The 19,682-nt window shown below is 41.2% G+C and overlaps 1 protein-coding gene and 1 long non-coding RNA gene across 2 annotated transcripts; one reads left to right on the plus strand and one right to left on the minus strand.

The window, feature by feature from the left end:
- The first annotated feature begins 10,238 nt into the window (after positions 1-10,238).
- Positions 10,239-12,352, plus strand: LOC144994437 (uncharacterized). Its single transcript, XR_013657975.1, has 4 exons — positions 10,239-10,364; positions 11,088-11,277; positions 11,357-11,486; positions 11,662-12,352. It is a non-coding gene; the product is annotated as an uncharacterized LOC144994437 (long non-coding RNA).
- Positions 12,353-13,353: 1,001 nt separating this feature from the next.
- Positions 13,354-18,318, minus strand: LOC110015551 (eosinophil peroxidase-like). The gene is made up of 15 exons (XM_023958442.2): positions 18,185-18,318; positions 17,954-18,021; positions 17,682-17,766; positions 17,398-17,573; positions 17,193-17,319; positions 16,904-17,033; positions 16,620-16,826; positions 16,170-16,530; positions 15,911-16,071; positions 15,494-15,752; positions 15,239-15,409; positions 14,908-15,145; positions 14,609-14,808; positions 14,338-14,397; positions 13,354-14,229 (listed from the first exon to the last, which is right to left on the minus strand). Exons 2-15 carry the CDS (start codon positions 18,018-18,020, stop codon positions 13,799-13,801), a joined length of 2,673 nt encoding a protein of 890 aa, XP_023814210.1. The 5' UTR covers position 18,021; positions 18,185-18,318; the 3' UTR covers positions 13,354-13,798.
- Positions 18,319-19,682: the final 1,364 nt, after the last annotated feature.

The raw sequence follows: 19,682 nt of genomic DNA on the forward strand, positions 1-19,682 counted from the left end.
GAACATCAGGAAGAAGGAACATGAGAAACTAGAGAAATACCAGGGACTCAGAGAAGAACTGGAGAAAGCCTGGAAAGTGAAGGTGACAGTGGTGCCTGTGGTAATTGGAGCACTCGGGGCAGTAACCCCCAAGCTGGAGGAGTGACTACAACAGATACCTGGAAAGATCTCAGACCTCTCAGTCCAGAAAGGCGCAGTGCTAGGAACAGCTAAGATACTGCGCAGAACCCTCAAGCTCCCAGGCCTCTGGTAGAGGACCCAAGCTTGAGTGAGAAACCACCCACGGAAGGGTGAAAGGGGAAAGTTGTTTTTATATATATATGTATGTGACAATTGATCAATGAATCAATTTAAATTCCTATGATCCAACCACATCGACCTGTCTGAGGCAAGTCGTTAGTCATCAGGTTTATTTTTACTATAACAAAAAAAACAACCAAGTGGCATCACAGCGGACAACACACACGTGATGTCAGCAAAAAATGTTCAACCATTACCACAGTCAAATGTGTGGAAACACTTTGAAGTTTGCAAAGGCGTGTGAACATACAGTGTGGTAGAATGTTCTAATAATGTTCTGTTTGTATTATTTTGATGTGGAAAAACAAAAGTGGGCTGAACTTTATGAAACTAAAAAGTGAAAGGATTTTACATAAATTCGTGTTTACTTGTTTATTTGGTTACACATTGCATTATCTTGCAAGAAAGACAGAGAATCTGGACAACTTCACCTGCACTATTTTGTACCCAGGTATTTATCTCAGAGACAAACTGGTTGAATTTTTAGCTAAAGATGTCCTGGATCAATGTTAGGTCAGTAAATCAGATCAAATCAGGTCTCTGCAACCCTCACTGCACGTCACTGGCTAAGATATAATGCTGAAATCAGTGCATTCTTTGGTGAGTTACCAGTGCTAATGAAACAAACCAGTGAGGCCTAACTCCGTTTCATTGAATTTTAATCACAGTTATTGTCATTATTGTTAATAATAAAACAGCAGTTTTTTCAGCAGAGGTCCTATTGCTAATGCTGAAAGAATCTTGTATTGATGATTTCCAAATCTTTGTCAATAATGTTACTAATATTGATTCAAAAATTGGAGTCGGGAGGCTAAGATTTTCGCAGTTTTGGTATACTACTGCTAATTACAGGTTTGTAAGGTCTTTTACCACAACTAGACATGTCCAATAAGCACATTCGTGCTATGAACTTTTACAATGTTTTTTAAGTACCGTATTTTCCGGACTATAAGTCGCACCGGAGTATAAGTCGCACCAGCCCAAAAATGCATTATAAAGTAGAAAAAAACACAGATAAGTCGCACTGGACTATAAGTCGCATTTTAACTTTCACAACCTTATATGACACAATCATAGCAGACTGTTTATCTAATAATTTCACAGTAATTTTTTCGCAAACTTATTTATTTATTCCATTCATGAAGCATCATTGGCCAACTAATACTCTGTTTTCATCCTGTTTTTGTAGAAACAGTTGTCATTTTTATTGCATTTCTGAATCTATGAAATCAATGGAAAATAGAACATTATGTTGTTAGCCTTCAAGATCTTACTGTAAAAAAAGTTTGCTGATTCTCTGAGTCACTTAACATACTTTTAACACTTAACATACCTCATACATCAAATTGACCCAGGAACATCATCTCTGTTCCTCACAAATGAACATAACAGGAGGGTTAACAATGTATTTATTTCAATTTATTTCTAATATAAGTCGCTGCGGAGTATAAGTCGCACCCCTTGCCAAACTATGAAAAAAAGGGCGACTTATAGTCCGGAAAATACGGTAAGTACTTTCTTTTCTTATTATCATCTGTCTTTATAGACCATCCAACAATAAATCTCATGTAAACCACATAGATATTTTTTCAACTACCCAAAAAACTAACATGCTCACTCCCCCCTCTCCCTCTACATTTTACAATCCCCACTCCATCTTTTTAAAGATGACTCCCTTTGTTATTTTCTAGTCATTTAAGCATGTTTTAAATGTTTTTTTTCTATAATTAACTGTTGCCTGTGTTTGCTTACTCAGTCCTTACTAATTTCAAAAATGTATGTCAAATAGAATATTTGCAGATGTATATGTGATAACTGCTCATCAAAAAATTGTGTACTTAATGTTATGACGCTTTCCAAATGCCCAAGTACTTAAAAGGCTTTTGCAATAGTTTTCCTCTTGTTTCAATAGAATTCACAGGTGAAAAAATCTTTGTATAAAATCACAGCATTCACAGTTTTCATGTTAAATTGGCATTCACTTATGTAGCCCTTTACTACCGTATTTTCCGTACTGTAAGGCACACTTCAAAACCTAGTGCAGGACTCATTGATTAAGTAGGTTCATGTGAAAAGAATCTTCAGATTTTTTTTTCTAAAGAGCTGTGGAACAATGTAATTATTAAATTAGGTTTTGTTTTAAATGTAGATCTCAGAGGAATGCTGGCATTGGTCGAGGCTTTTCTACAAATGCTGTTTTCAAACATGCTTGCTACAGGGCATAGCGATCTCAAGGGCAACATACCTTAGCAACATTTGCTCTTTTGTTCCACTGATGTACAGGTTTTAATCTTGTGACCGTATGGATACTTTTGATTCTTTCAGGCTCATGAACCCTGATGGATCAGGAAATGTACTATTAGTATACAAAGCTGTGAACTTACCATAAACTTTATCATTACTGGAGTCATTTTACCACTAAAGCCTAATTCTTATAAAACTATGACAAATATAAAAAAAAGGTCATAGAACAACTTTAAAATATTTTTGGGATTTGTATAATTACTCTTTTTACGAACAAAAACATCAGGGATATACCATTATTTGTATTCCCATGGTGGGAGCCAAAGCTGCAATTTTCCGATCAGCGGTTGGTCGGAGTACCTCTGCACCGCAGGCGCTAGTGGTTACGATTTTTCAGCACAATACAGGCATGTCACCTACTGAATTTATCGTAAGCCATGGATGTTTTCCTTGTTCCTCTCCTTCTTACTTATTTAAGATGTGTCATCTGTGAGGTAAAAATAGAAATGCTAAGACAACGTGTGTGGAACTGACTGCCATTGCTTCGGGCAAGACAACATTGTTGTTAATAAATTGACAGGCTGGTGTTTTAGAATGATCCTTCATGTGCAAAAATATAAAAGAACAGAGTGGTGTGACAATTGTTCCATCATGTTCAGTGCTATTAAACCAGACTGCTGCAACCATAATAGATTTGAACAGTAATGTTAGGACTTCATGGCCTATGCATGATTTTTTTCTGTCTTCTACGTATGGGGAAATCTTTAAATAAACGAAATTTTTAAAATATTTAAAAGGCAGTTTTAAACACAGGAAAGAATTTTGTGGTTGCACAAAGGTATCTGGCTCTGTTTCATCTTTTTTTTTTACTCTTAAGAGGATTTTTTTCAGGCTAAACTTTACTCATTACATCATGTGCTCCAAAGGAATGAGGAATGAAGGAGAGAAAAAGATATGTAGGGGTAAGTGGAAAAATTTTTGAAAAAACAAAAAAGTAATGGAGAAATTACGCTCACATTCCCTCTCACCAATTAACTCAGACACAAATAAGCAGAGATATCTAAACCTCCCTTTGCATCAGCCATCACCCTCCACTTAAATAGCAAAGGGGAAAAATGATCAATGGCTAAGGGTGAATGTCAAGTTAAGAAGGATGGAAAAAAAAAAAACTAAGCCTGTGGTACCTAACCCCTGGCCAAGGGTCACTTAGTACCAGGTCGCAGATTCTAAAAAAGTGTAGATTGTAGCTTATATTATTTCTGCTTTGTTTATCATCAGATTCTAAAGAAATTTTTATTTTGGTAAGCTACCAGATTCTGTCCTCCACATTCGTCCATGATTGCTCTTCCCAAAGTCCCAAAGACCTCTACTGAAAAATAAACAGCTATTACTCAGTCTTATACCATGGTCCGGGTGAATTTTCGATTCTGATTGGCTGCTGGGTGTTCATTAAAAAGTGATATACCACAGTGATAACCACACGCCTAAAAAAGAATACTCCGGTCACACAGCATAAATGTTCTACATCAGTGCGCTGGCTTCTTTAAAACAAACTTTTGCTTCATTATCGGGACAAAAACAAGCGGTAGAAGGGGAACTTTCTCTTTAACTGATGCTTTATTTAACCCATCGTGACGATCAGCATAGATATCGCTTTCCTTTGCCACTGCACTCGAGGTCCACGCCAGCTGAGCACCAAAGGTGGTGTGAACGCAGCTTCAGACCGACTCGGAACAATCATAGAATACTAACAATTTCTGGTTTCTGGTAGTGTCTGTACCGCAAAAAAATGGCAACTTTATTTGCGTAATTCCATTGGTGTTACAAGAGCAGGCAGACTGCTGGATCCAAATGTAGCAGGTTTATTAGCTCAGCTAAAAGTCCACAAAGCTAAATAAGGGTCAGGCAGGCAGGGGTCGATTACAGGCATAAGATCATCAGAGGAGAGACAGAGTAGTCAGGCGAGAGTCGGGTAGGCGGCAGGCAAACAGAGTCAGGTACAGAGTCAGGAGACAGAACAGCAGGTCCAAATATAACGCTTGGGAAGTAAGGCTGAAGTGTGCCGGGAAGTGTGCACTGGGGTTGCTGGGAGATGGAGTGCATTCAGTACTCTGGAGACTGTTCCCGCCGGTGACCTGAGGGGGAGACAGAGCTCTGACTTCTGACAGTTGGAGCCAGAGCTCTGACTTTTGACAGTTGGAGCAGAGGACTGTCGCTATAGTAACAACAGAGAGGCACAAGAAAGTGAGTGGCTGAAATCAAATGTAATGCGTCTTGCTCACCTCTGTTGATACTGCAGAGTGGAGACATCAAAAGCAAGAGGACGCTGATCCATGATCATGTCCTCTCATTGATCGAGGAGCAGTGAAGGCCGTCCTGGGAGGAAATCTCCATGCTCTCTCGAACAACTAAAGGTCTGTGGTCCGTGTTCGACTCTTTACGTCTGTGTGATGGGGTGCTGTAGAGAGGCTTGAAGGAACCAGTTGCAGGTGAGGTAAGTTGGCAGCTGGTGGTGCCAAAAAACCTGCAGCTCACTGTTCTTCAAGCAATGCACAGGTCCCATGTTTCGGACACTTTGGGGTCTCCAGAACTCTCCGCAGGCTCAGACAAGGCTTCTACTTGGGGCAGAGTCCTCTAGACGTGGAAGAATTTTGCATAAAGTGTGACTCCTGCACAGCAGTGGGTCATTCACATGGCCCCTTCCAATAGTTTCCTGTAGGCTGTCCCATGGAGAGAGTGGGGATTGATGTCTTAGGCCCCTTTCCTTGCTCAGAAAAGGTTAACCATTTTATTATCATTGCAATGGATTATTTCACTCAGTGGCCTAAGGCATACTGCCCGCCTAACCAAGAAGCAGAGACTGTGGTGGATGTACTGGTGGAGGGGATGTTCAGTAGGCTTGGGGTGCCAAAGGTAATTCACAAGGATCAGGGAAGAAACTTTGAGTCCAAAGATTTTGCAGCTATGTGTGTAAAACCGGGTGCCCACAAAACCTGTACCACCCCATATGCCCCTACATCCACAGAGTGATGGGCTCGAAACCGTTTAACCGCACATTGGCTGAACAGCTGGCCCCCTTCACAGATTAACATCAGCGGGACTGGGATACCAATGTACCCTGTTGCTCATGGCTTACAGGTCACCAGCCAAGAACTCAACTTCCTGTTCTCCTGCCTTACTGATGCTAGGCAGAGAGATATGTACACAGGCAGAGATGGGAATCAAAAAGCCCCCAGACATGCCCAGGGACCCCCTGGGGTCTGACTATTCAAGGAAGCTGCGGGAACGGCTGGAGTCTGCTCACAACTTTGCAAGGAACAAGCTGTTGAGTCCTGGACAGAGACAGAAAAGAAATTATGATGTGCATCACTTGCAGGTGGGAGAGTTGGTGTGAGTGTCTTCAGTCCCCAAAGGAAGAAAGGCAAGCGTCCAAAACTGAACAGTGACTGGGTGGCCCTTGCGAGATATTGGAGAGGCTGGGTGAGGTGGTTTACTGGGTTCAACTACCCCTAGGGGCAGGAAAGTGGCACTATGTCGATACAGGCTGGCTCCTTACAGAGGTGCTACAAGGTTAAAAACACCCGCAGTGGAGATGCGGGAGACTACAGCAAGTGCTCCCGTTTCATTTAGACTTTCAAACAGAACCGTTATGAATTTTGTGGCTGAAATTCCCCCACAGGTGCTGCACACTCCACTCCTCCTGATGGGTCTGGGTCGCTTGGGGTCACTTCCACTGGCCTCACAAAGTGTGCATGGCCACAGAAAGCTGGCTGACCACCTGCTCATCTGAGTGGCTTTGTTTCCCCTTGAGGATGATTTTTCTGGGGTTCATTGAACACATCAGCCAAAGGCGCTGGTTTGTCCTCAGTTCTGTCACTCAGCCTGTCGTCGGGGGTTTGGGCTTACAGGTTCAGCTATTGGCCGAGTAAGGAAATAGGAGGGCAGGTGCGGCACAAGGCAGTTAAAGTTGCGGAGCGTTTTCTCTGTTTAGAGAGATACGAGTTTTGGGGCAAGCTGTACGGCGTTGGTTACGGTCTACAGTAACCAAAATAAAGAACTTTTTTTTTTTAAATAGATTAAGTCTCCGTATCTCAGTGTGGAAAGTGACGCACATTATTATATGTAGAAAACATCAGTTTTTACAACTATCGTATGATTTTCTTTTGTAGTATTCACTTTAAAGGTCAGACAAGACTGATGTAAGCATCCGGTTTTCAGGTTCCACTTAATAATAATAAGGGATTGGATTTATCTGCGCTTTTCCAGACGCTTAAAGTGCTTGCAGTCACAGTGTGTCCATTATTCATTCGCTCCACATTCCTACTTGGTGATGTTAAGCTACTGATTTATTTGAAATAAATATTTTCTGGAAACTGGCATCTTAAAATATAATCAAATGCCAAATGCATTGGCCTTGTACAGATGGGTCAGTGAAAATTTATGCCATGTCGAAATTCCCTCCCTCTATACTAAAAAACTGTACAGTACAAGACTATCTAGAGGCCTGGCTTTTAAAAAGCAATCCAGACACTATGCTCACTACTTTTGTTATGACATCACAGATGTAAAAACCTAATAAATATACCCGCCTAGTAGTACCCGCCAATTTTAACTGCACCTTAGACATTTTAGGGCCCCTTGGTGGGGAGGGTGATGTCCAAGCACCCTCCCCACCTTGCCAATTTTAACCACACCCTTTAGTACACACACACCCTTTACATCACAAAATACACACTCCAACACACATACCCATACACGCACACACACACGCTTACCACATCACACAAGGAAGAGGGACTTCTGATCTTCTGTCCCCGCCCCATCCCTGGTGGAGGGAACCAGGGCCCTCTGTCACGGCTGCCCTGTTCCTGGGGTGCTGGCTTCCTGGGCCTAGCGTCCCTCTCTCCACGCAGGGAGAGGGATCCCTGAGCTCTCTGGCAAGACCGGGAGCCGGGGATCATATAAAATCTGAGCAAAGGGGGGTCCGTGTCCCGGTGGTGTGGGTTCTGGTCCTGGCCCCTGGGCGCCGGCCTTCTTCATATTTATCCAACTGCAGGTGAGCCTGGTCGGGCCATATTTATAACACCCTCTTCCTGGGCACGGGGGGGGGGTCGCCCCCTGCTCTCTCCTGGACTAACCGTGCCCTGGGGGGGTGCTGCCTCGAACGTGGGGGCGGGTTTTCACTGGGGGGCCCTGACTCGTGGCTGGGGCGGGGGGATGCTCAGGACTCCTGGGTGGTGGTGGGGAGGCTGCTCTAGGGGTCGGGCTGGGGCTTGCACTCTCTACCCCCTGCGCCCCCCTGCAATCTAGCGTTGGGGGTCACTGTGGTGGTCCCGCTGGCCCTGCCCGGGGTGGCGGATGTGGTTGCCCAGCAGGCGGTCTTTCTTTATCTGATCTACTGTGCAGGTGTTGGGGGGTCCCGGCTGCCGCCACTGCTGTGGTTGGGGCATTGGTGGGGAGGCGGCTGGGTTCCATAAACACTGCACAGGTGCTATCTCACCTTTGCACAAACAGTTTGCGTGACTGAATGAAATGTTTCACATGTGTTAGTCTGAATGTATAAGTGTGCGTGTGTGAATGTTAGTGGTAGTATGTCCATGTTGACTTGTTTGTGTGTGAACGCTTTTGGAGCCAACAGGTGTGTTTGTAACGTTTGAGTGTGTGTGTGTGAAGGGGCTTATTCAAATATACACCTGGTGTATCATAAGATTCACAACCCCTGTTCTAAAATATGTCCAACACAAAAGGCTTTCAGCTCTCATCTGTTTGCTTAGCTGTTGGACAGGACAAGTTAAAAAAAATAAAAAATCCCCTTGTAAATATGAAGATTTACAAAAACTATTTATAAATTTACTGTATTTTAAAGATGAAAATTTGTATGTTTTCCTAAAAAATTAATTAAAATAAAAAAAGTTTCACACAAATTGTTCAAATGAAGTGCATTGTGGTCTATATTCGCCAATCTAGTTAGCACCAATTCATGCTGGCTTTTTGCAGAGACCTCTGGAAATGTTCTAGGGCACTTTTGGAATTGTAGATTCGTAGATTCGGACAGCTCTACAAAATGGCAAACACACTTTATAATGCTCTATGTAGAGAGTGGTGAAGGAACACATTGGTACACATTGGACAGTTCGCCAGTCCAACGTAGGTACACATAGACAAACAACGCAAAAAATGACTAAATTGCATATATATTAAAACGTGATATTTTATATGTTATTGCGTTGTTCCCTTCTCATCTTTTTTTTAGCCTGATGACTCAGTATGTAACGTCCAGGGTGTCTTTTCTCAAGGACATCTAGCCTAAATTCAAATCCTTTCCCTACCCCTCTGGCTCCTCCTTGTTGATCCAACTTAGCTTTAGCATTGGCCCAACTTGTTTTTTTAAGGGGGAGCCACGCCTTGCCAGTCGCTGTGGACTGCTTTGCATGTACACAGTGTTGAAAGAAAATAAAAATAAAAAAGAAGCGCCAGAAACGGCTGAATGTGAGAAGTTAAAATTGGGTCTTTTTTCATGTCATCCACCCTTTGCCTACACCTCCGACACCACTACGTGGGAGTGTTTTAAAACACAGAAGTTTACATTCTAATTTAAGCAATGACTTTTTGTTACTGCATGACTTTTTAAAACTATAAAACTGATGGTAGTTATTTTCCGAGTGCTGGTAGCTATTCGCTATAGTAAATGACTGGCGACTATTCATGACATCATCAAATTGTAGAAACATCCAGATGTAAAGACACTATTTTTCCAAAACTCCGGAGGGTTAAATGTAGGGGTGGAGAGAAGGCAAAAGGGTAGGGAATTACTTCGGATTCTGCCTTAATTTAGTTTGTTCGTTGTCTGCTATAAGTCTGTTAATTTTGTTTTTTATTCTTTAGTTGTGTTTGTCATTAACCTATCCTCAAAGCAAAGCATAAATTCAACTTAGAACTTTTATGCCAGTGCCATCCATTGGTGCAACAAGCAACACTTTTTTGCTGGAAAACAGCCATATTTTTGTCTTTGCCTCTCAGTAATGCTTCCTCAAATCATTTGAGTGAAACAAATAACTATGAGGTGCCGTGTAGGACATTATTCAGAATTAGCATTCACATACACATGTGAAATCTCTCACACACACTAGTGAAATGCTTGTATACATACAACTGAAAATGTATTCATTCACATACACATGTGAAATCTCTCACATACACATGTGAAATCTCTCACATACACATGTGAAATCTCTCACATACACATGTGAAATGCTCTCACACACACTACTGAAAATGCTCTCACACACACTACTGAAAATGCTCTCACACACACTACTGAAATCCTCTCACACACACTACTGAAATCCTCTCACACACACTACTGAAATCCTCTCACACACACTACTGAAATCCTCTCACACACACTACTGAAAATGCTCTCACACACACTACTGAAATCCTCTCACATACACTACTGAAATCCTCTCACACACACTACTGAAATCCTCTCACACACACTACTGAAATCCTCTCACACACACTACTGAAATCCTCTCACATACACATGTGAAAATCCTCTCACATACACATGTGAAAATCCTCTCACATACACATGTGAAAATCCTCTCACATACACATGTGAAAATCCTCTCACATACACATGTGAAAATGCTCTCACATACACTATCCAAAATGCTCTCACACACACTACTGAAATTTTCGACAGAAACGGAAGGCATTTCAGTAGAAACGGAAGTTGGCTGATTATCGCGAGATAATCATTCGTCTGAATCATTCGAAAATGGCAGCCGGTTGCGCAAGGAAAACCACCGAAACGTGTAAGTATATTAAAAAATATCCAGTATCTGTTGTAAAATATATTTGTAAATACTTAGGATGATGTGTTTAATATGTTATATTCCTCAATCAACAACCTAGATTGTTTTGAAGCTCATCAATTTCAGTAATGCTAAAGCTAACGCTAACGCGAATTAGCGCCGAAGGCTAAAAACAAACGCTAGATATTACATCAAAAAGCAGTGACTTCTAACCGTAGTCACAAGTTATTAACACATGTTTTAAATGTGTTCATATATGTAGGGACAGACCAGGATGAGGAAAATCCGATCCATTTGCGGATGGAGAAAGATAGCCTGTTTGTTTTCAAGCTAGCTCGTGCCAGATGGGTAGAGACACATGATCAGATTTGACTTCATTTTAATAAACGGTTAATCGTTGTCGTACTGGGTTAAAGGTTTATGTTAAAGACCCAGAAGAGAGAGGAGGAAAGGGCTAGAAGGGAGGAACAGCGACAGGAGAGTCTGTTAAGTTTACTTGAGTTGAAATTATTGTTCTAAAATGTAATGCAGCCATTGTTTTTCCAATTTGTTTAATAAATGTATGAACAAAAATGAATAATTTACATGTATTATTTAAATCTGAGCTGTTTTTAACAATCTCAAAAGGATTTTCATATAAATATCAGATGTACATATTTAGAATTTCGTTTTATATGTTAATATTTATTTTTATACATGTTAACAATAATCCTGGTCTTCTAGAGTCATGTGTGTCACAGTTGGAGCTGAAAGGAAAGCAAAGATTTGTCCTTGCAGACGGACGTGACTCTGCTCGTCCTGCATGTTCCTGGTGTTGTCCTGCTGTGGCTCAACATCTGTGGCTAAGCAGTCGCCTTTGCTGATGCACAGAATGTGCAGAATTGAACTGCAGGCAATGATTTTCATTGCAAAGGTTGGTTTTACTTCCAGTGCCCTCAGAAATATTGCTCTCCTCCTCATCTTTATCATGCCAAATGCTCTCTTCACAACAGAGCATGTTCTGGAGTGGTTCTGGTTGTAACTGCCTCAATGGCATTCCTCATGGGTTCCCTGTAGGGTGTCAGCAGCATGATGGGATGTGCAATGCAGGGATACCCACCATCACCCAAAAGGATCCTTCAGGTGGGTTTGTTTGATTTACATAAATTGGGCTTTTACGTAGAACCCGTGAATCATGGATTGATCCTGGATTCTCAACAAAAATATCTATAAATTTGGCATTAGAGTCACATACAGCATGCATTTTAATGGAATAAAAAAGCTTCCTGTTAAAATAACAAGCTGCATTATCTTTTAGGGCCTTTATTCTTATGTGGCAGCCATCAATGCTCCTTGTGACCCTTTGGAAGGAGAAAGACCAAGCGAGCTGCTAAAATCCAGAGGCGACTTATGGTAGTTCATTCCCACTGGGAAGCTGGGTGACCCTGCTCATCAGCTGGAGGATGCGGTCTGCCGTCCTGTGGACAACATCGCTCACGGTGGACCGTGTCATGTGAAAGACTCTGGCTAACACACTGTAAGATGTGCCACACGCCAGCCAGAAAAGAAACACCAGGACGTCAGTCTCCTGTGACCCCCCAGAGTGTGAGGAACCCGAAGCTGATGCTTCAGGACCATCGACCCAGATGCTCGATGGTCCTGCGGGTCAACCGAAAATCCAGTCTTGTGTCGGACTGACCGTCAGCGTAAAGGGCCAGGACAGACACCTTTGTGTTGGTAAAGCAGTAGAGACGTGAAAGACCCTGGAAAATGCAACATTAATTATTTCATTGAGGAAATTAAATCACATTTTTTTAATGTTTCTATTTATTTTGATGTCTTACATTTTAGATTATGAAGTATTTATTAATTCTGGAAAATCTCGTGGTTTTTATTTGGCTGGGTTTTTGGATTTTCATTTAAACTTTTAAAAATGAAAGTTTTTGTTTTGTTTTTGTTTAAAACAAGTGATATGGTTTGACTCTGAATAAAAAATTCTAAACTTTGAACTCACAAGTGTTTCATGTAATTGGACTACACAACTCACTTGAAAAAGAATGTTAAACTCTTACCCAGCAGACTGTGTAACCTTGAGCATGATTAGTAACAAAGTTTAAGTTAAAGTTTAGGTTTAACTAAAAAAAAAGCTTTAAGTTTAACTCACAAGTTATTCTGTCTGGTCAGGGCATCCAGAGGAAATCTTCTGAGATGTCTGCTTCTCCTTGCCGTCCTGTGATGCTGCATATCTGCTCGTTTTCAGTTTGATCTCACGAAAAACGGTTGAATTATTGCCAGGAACACGGACAGATTCATTTTCAAAGCCATTTTCAGTAATGTGTAAGAAAACTACAGAAAAAAATGCCTCCTTGCAAGAGCCCGTTAATCGTTCAGCGGCACAAAAACAAAATAAATATTGGCATGAAAAAATAACTTGGGGGTTTATTTATGAACAAATACATTAAATCAACACCAAAGTGTTTGTAATTTAATTATTTATAAATCAGTCACGTTTTCCATGATCAGAACACAGCAGATTCATAAATAGTCTCTGTAAAATGTTCATATTTATTATGTTTTTACTCTGACAAATAAGTGTCATTCTCCGCGTTAAATAGGAGTAGTTCGCCTCCAGACCAGGTGGTGGCGGTAATGCGCCACTTTGTTTCCGTGTCAAGCGCGTTATGAACAGTGTTGCCAGATTGGGCGGGTTTCCGCCCAATTGGGCTTCTTTTGGTTATGTTGGGCGGGTAAAATTGGCATTGGGCGGGTCTATAAAATTTGGGCTGCTTTTCAAAATATTTAGCGGTTTTATTGTCATTATTATTATTTTTCTTATTATTTAAAATATTAAGTAAAAGTATACTAATTAATATATAGCCTAAAAAAAGCATTGTGAATATATGAAACATTACAGTAATCCCCCTGTTTAGAGGGCTAACCACTACGACACCGTGCAATCCGCTTCCTCAAATCCCATGGGTGAAAAACAAAGCACTCTGAAGCCAGTCTTTACTTTTTTGTAGTTATGTATTTACATTAAAATGTAACAATATTTAGTTACACTCATCACAAACACGAGTGTACCTCACATTAAGCTAACAAAGAAATCTCTAACAATTCGTTCACATTCATTTTCCTGACCTTTGCTACAACACCATCATCATTCAGGGAACTAAAATACAAGTAAACTTTTTTTTTTAAATGCATTGTATATTTGCATGACTAATTCTAAGTATAATAAAAGAAACCCTTTTTTTAAAGAAATTTTTCAGTATTAAATATTTATGACTTCAAATAAAGCCAGGAATACAGTAAAACCAGAGGATGATAGTTTCAAAATATTATTCTCAGTAATGTTGGGGACAATAAGACAAGTAGACTTTTAAGTGGGCATTAATTTACATTAATTTAGACCCACGTCAGGGTTTATGTAGGGAACAGTTGTTGCAGCGCTTTCACTCAGCAAACAGCAGATGTCCAGAGAAGTAGCTGTCACTTGTGAGACCGTTGCCACCATTGTTTGCAACCAGCCACACCTTGTCTCCCCGCTGGAGTTTGATGAAAGTGCTTCCACTGGCTGAGACGTAGCCATTTTGCTGGGTGGTGTATGAATGCAGAATCAGCTCTCCATTCTGCAGCAGATCCACACTAGCTGCCGTGTCAGATATTGTGCAGTGGAACTGGAACTCATAAACTCCTGGGTGCACGCAGGTGAAAATGCCTGTTTTGGTGTTATAGCTGTTCTGCCCATTGTAGATGACATCACGGAAGGAAATGGGGGCCCCAGCTTTGGGGAAGTTGCTGCCGAGACGAACAGAGAATGCAACCTTCTCCACTGTGCCTGGGGGTCCAGGTGGGCCTGGAGGTCCGGGTGGGCCTTGAGGTCCTGTGTCCAAAAAGATATGAACATACTTTAATTGCAGAAATTCCTCTATGTAGAGATTATTAAGATGTTTATTGTATGAAGAGTCAGGTAACAAGAACTAGCATTTACCTGGTGGTCCTTGGGGCCCTTGGGGTCCTTGTGGTTCTGTTGCCCTGGTTGGCTCATTATCTATTAAGAAAACAAGTAAAAAAAGAAATTTCTCTATTCAGTGAAACAACACAAACACAAAGAATCTTAAATACAACTACTGTATGTTGGTTTATAACAGTGAAAAATAGAAAATTGTCCCTTTAAAATGACATTAAGAGAAAGAGAAGATAAGTTTAATCACACGAACACCAGTGTTGAAACACAACTGCATGTCAGAACATTAACTCACAATTCTCCGCCCATGGCTTGAGGTCAAATGCTGGGAGGTCTTTGCACTGAAAGTACCCAGAACCACGAGGACGGTACTGGAAGGGTTGGTTGGGTACTTCTGTGATGCCAGTGTTGTCACAAATGATCCTGGCAAGTGATGCATCTCTCAGGGACCTTCTCTGAGCACAAGTGAAGACGCCGTTATTCTCCCACCAAAAACTGAAACAGGAATTTGTTTCGATTAAGTCTCTGATTAAGTTATTACCAACAACTGTTTAGCTTCAGTAATGTCAGCTGAGTAGTGAAGTGCATCTTTACCGGTCTCCTTGGCGGATCCTCTTGAATTGAGTGGAAATCAGGCAGGCAAACAGAGGCCCCACTCTTCCCCCGGCAACAAATGGCTCAGCCACTCCTCCCAGCCATACATCAATGTTGTCGGCTGTGCCATAAAGATCCAGCAGTCTCTGGGCAAGATCCGTGTTGTTCAGCACTGTAGCCAGCTCTTCCAAATTTTGCGGTTGTGAGAGTCCACAGAAACCGCGCCACTTGTTGTAGCCTACCAAAAAAAAAAAGTTTAGTTCATGGACATTTGAGATAAGTATACTAAACAGTTTTAGAAACATCCACAAAGTTCTAGGTAGATGATTACGAGGAAGTCCATGGTCTCTGCCTCTTTGCATGTTCAGAGATCCCAGATCCATAGCCAGATCCACAGAGAACTTAAAGAGTCTATTCCTCAGCTCTTCAGTCAGCATGTGATTCTGTGTGTTCAGTTTGGCCGGGCGACCCACAAGGCCCCTCAGGATTGGATCCAAACCTCCTAAAGAACACAACACCACAAAGGAGTTTTTAAAATTGACCCACCTGTTGGTTCACACAATTCTTACAAAATTTGAGGCCTTGCCTTCAAAAGCAATTCTCCATGGAGTAAACATAGTTCTGTGCAGCAGCTCAGTGGGGTAGTCAGCGTGATTCTCATAATTCTCGTTAAGACGAAAAATAAATGGTTGGACCATCAAATGAGCAAATCTGTATGCAGCTGTGGCAAACACGTTGGCAATGCTGGGATCCACATTTTCATCATAGCCAGGATAGGTAGACAGTTGCTTGGACATGACTTCAGGGCCAAGGATGTGCCTGAGGTAATCTCTGTATGTGATCACCTAAACCCAAAAAAGATACAACTGCATGCTTAAAAAGATGGCATCACAGAACCAAGTTGAGGCAAATAGGCCTCAACAGTGATGTTAGGTGCTTAGAAAGTGTCTTAAACCACAGCATTGTCCTTTGTCTATTTGTTTTTAACCAATAGATCTCTTACCTGCATATATCCCCCCATGATTTTGCGTGCCTCTTGATAAAGCCTGTTTCCATCCCAATTAGGGTTCAAATTTGCGAGGGCACGCGCCAAATGGTTGTGTTCTCTCACCATGAGAGTGTGCAATGAAGCAAGTCCAATGTTCTCATTTGAACGATCATCACCTTTGAAATCACACAAAGGAAAAATTGAAGAAAATAATGGAAAGATTTAAGGCCTAACATTCAATAGAATGAGTACCCTCAACTGTATTGTAACTCACCTGCAAAGAAACATTCCAACTCTCTAGCATTGGGATCTTTGGTTATGTTGGCTCTTGTCTTGCACATTTTCGCATTATCAGCGGTGAAAGGCAGGAGGGCCCGGCCATTGTCATCAAACTCCGGGTTGACCTTCATCAAGCCCTCTTCTGTAGAAAGATCTCTAAGCTTCTGAGCCTTTGCCTCATCAGAACCATACACCTGACCAGCATCAATGAAGGACGTGAGAGTGTTCATCTGGTGACGCAGAGTGCTGGCACCAAAGATGTGTCCCGTATTCCCGGAGCCACAGGCTGGTGCAGAGCGGGAGAATGGCAGGCATTCCTTTGGATCTTCTTGGAAGCGTTCATCGTTGCTGGGAATCTTTTTAGATGAAAACACAAAGTGGTTTACATGAACGCTTTCACACATTTTCCTCTATCTGTTCTCACAATTTATGCCATCATAATGACCTCAATAGGGAAGCATGGTTCAGTACGAGCACAGCTAGTTTCACAGCTGATGTTGTTATTAAAGGAGACAATGGAAGGAGAGTGGGGGGTGAATGTCAGGTCGTGGTCCGTCCACTGGCCGAAGATCGTCACCAGATGACTGTAGAGAGGGTCACTCTCCACGTCCTCGTTAGCTGTTGCCAGGATCCGGTTGGACACTTCTCTTACCTGAGAACAACACAAACTCAATGGGCACTGAGCTTTATGTCAGTATTGGTGTGGTTACATTTATCTGGAGAGCATACCAGAGGAATAAGGTGGTAGTTCACTCTCAGGTCAGAGGTCCAGCCTTTAGGACTAGTCAGGTCATCTTCATACTCAGCAGGCAGCCAACGCAAGAAAGGAATGTTTGAAGATCCCCAGCGTGGATTTTTACTATTTTAAAAATTAATCCTTCAGTTCCGACAATTACTTCACATTATGTATTATCTACATGTATAGAACCTGCAGTCAATTTCCCAAATGACTAAACTCAACATCTGTAATTTAGGAATGTGGTGTAGGGGACAGTAAATATCTGTAAATCGGACTCACAGGTTGTTGCAAGAGCTGGCTGCTGTTCGATAACTTTTGGGGATATCTTTGCATGAAGGTGGTCTAATTTGTGCAGCACATCCTGTGAGTTTTGCAATTACGTTGAGATCCTCCACAGTGATCAGATCTAAATAACAAAGAAACAGGAAGTGTTATTTTAAACTGCTATCAAGTAACATCTAAAGGACAGTTGGTGCAAACGGACCTGTGGCATTTATGGAACGCTTTTGACGTTTCTCCAGGGCCCCTCTGAGCAGACTCAGTGTGTTTTGCATGTAGTCAGCAGCTCGCACAGCCTCCCGGGACAGGCCAGAGGGCTGCTTCAACAACGGAATGACGCTACCAGGGCTTGCTCCACTCCTCTTCACTCGGTCTATGCTCCTGTGTCAGGTAGATAAGACTTTCAATTGCACTTATTTCTTATATTCTAATTTGTAATATTTGCAGCAATTTTATAAGACCAATAAAATAGTAGAGTTTCATACTCACTTTCGCCTGGAGTATGTATAAGCTGCATCCACATTTGCCTTGGCTTCAGCCACAGCCTTCACAATCAAACTCTTGCTGATTGATTCTGAAAAAGGAAGGTTATTCATTTAATTTCCATTCTGTTCTTTTAATTTTTAAAAATCTGTCTTGTATTTTATTTTTTATAGGACAAGAACACTTTTTAAATTTTCAACATGATTTCAATACATTTGCATTATTTTACATTTTTAGTTTTTGACAAAGAGATGACAACACAAAAGCAGTTTTCACACCTGCATCAACCTGGCACTGCAGGCACAGAGTAATGCCCACGGCCAGCAGACCCACGTACATGTTCATTCTGCAATAAAGACACGAAAGATCTTCAAACACATTCACTTGATTATCAGTTCTGCTCTTTTTTAATAAAAGAATCAGATTTAAATCTTGTTTAAAAGTAGAAAGATTAGATTAAACCTATAAAAAAATATATCTGAACAAACAAGAGGAGCTGCTGAACCAACCTGAGAATCGGCGATGAGGAGTTGTGATCTTCCTCAGCATCCACCTTCAGCTCTCTGTTGTAGGCTCATGTATGTCACAGATCTTGTGACTTTTATAGGCCTACATCCCAAGAATGTCATTCAGGAATGTTGCTGGGGCAGACACTGAGATCATATATGTTTTCTTGTTCCTTATTCATCAGAAGAAGTGTTCAGTGATTATAGAACATATACATTTATTTCTGAAAAGCTGTTGCAAAAAAATCACAACACTACATGAACATTGGTTTGTTTCACTTAATTTGGCATAAATTGAGCCTTGTATCAATTATTATAGCTCTTTAGGCTTTTAGATTTTGAAAAGTGCAGGTAAAAAAACATTAAATTTGAACCTTTAACTTTGAATCAGTTTGAACAACACAGACACTCCCTATGTGTGTGCGTGTGAGAGAGCACCTTCATAGTATTGTGTCTGGTATAGTCTGATTGTAGCATTCACCTCAATGTGTTTTCATGAGCGTGTCACTCAACTGCTAAACATTTTACATTCTTCCTGGGTCCAACATGAACTTTTTATGTTTACAAAATAAAAGGCTGACATGAGATATGCATGAGACACACATCCAGTTGTTGGCTATTGGCTATATATATATATATATATATATATATATATATATATATATATATATATATATATATATATATATATATATATATATATATATATATATATATATATATATATATATGCCAGTAATATGCTGGCAGGGAAAGCATACATGGAGCGCCACAATCAAGTGGCTGGAATAATATACAGGAACATGTGTGCAGAATATGAACTGGAAACCCCAAGGTCAAAATGGGAAACAATCCCGAAGGTGGTAGAGAATGAAAGGGCAAAAATCCTGTGGGACTTCCAGATCCAGACTGACAGAATGGTAATGGCGAACCAACCAGACATCATAGTGGTGGACAAAGAACAGAGGAAAGCCATTGTGGTGGATGTGGCAGTGGCAAGCGATGGGAACATCAGGAAGAAGGAACATGAGAAACTGGAGAAATACCAGGGACTCAGAGAAGAACTGGAGAAAGCCTGGAAAGTGGAGGTGACAGTGGTGCCTGTGGTAATTGGAGCACTCGGGGCAGTAACCCCCAAGCTGGAGGAGTGGCTACAACAGATACCTGGAAAGACCTCAGACCTCTCAGTCCAGAAAGGCGCAGTGCTAGGAACAGTCATCAGGTTTATTTTTACTATAACAAAAAAAACAACCAAGTGCCATCACAGCGGACAACACACACGTGATGTCAGCAAAAAATGTTCAACCATTACTACAGTCAAATGTGTGGAAACCCTTTGAATTTTGCAAAGGCGTGTGAACATACAGTGTGGTAGAATGTTCTAATAATGTTCTGTTTGTATTATTTTGATGTGGAAAAACAACAGTGGGCTGAACTTTATGAAACTAAAAAGTGAAAGGATTTGACATAAATTCGTGTTTACTTGTTTATTTGGTTACAC

The sequence above is a fragment of the Oryzias latipes genome, chromosome 9 (assembly GCF_053564925.1).
Source record: "Oryzias latipes strain Hd-rR chromosome 9, Olatipes_Hd-rR_3.1".
In the NCBI taxonomy this organism is placed as follows: Eukaryota; Metazoa; Chordata; class Actinopteri; order Beloniformes; family Adrianichthyidae; genus Oryzias; species Oryzias latipes.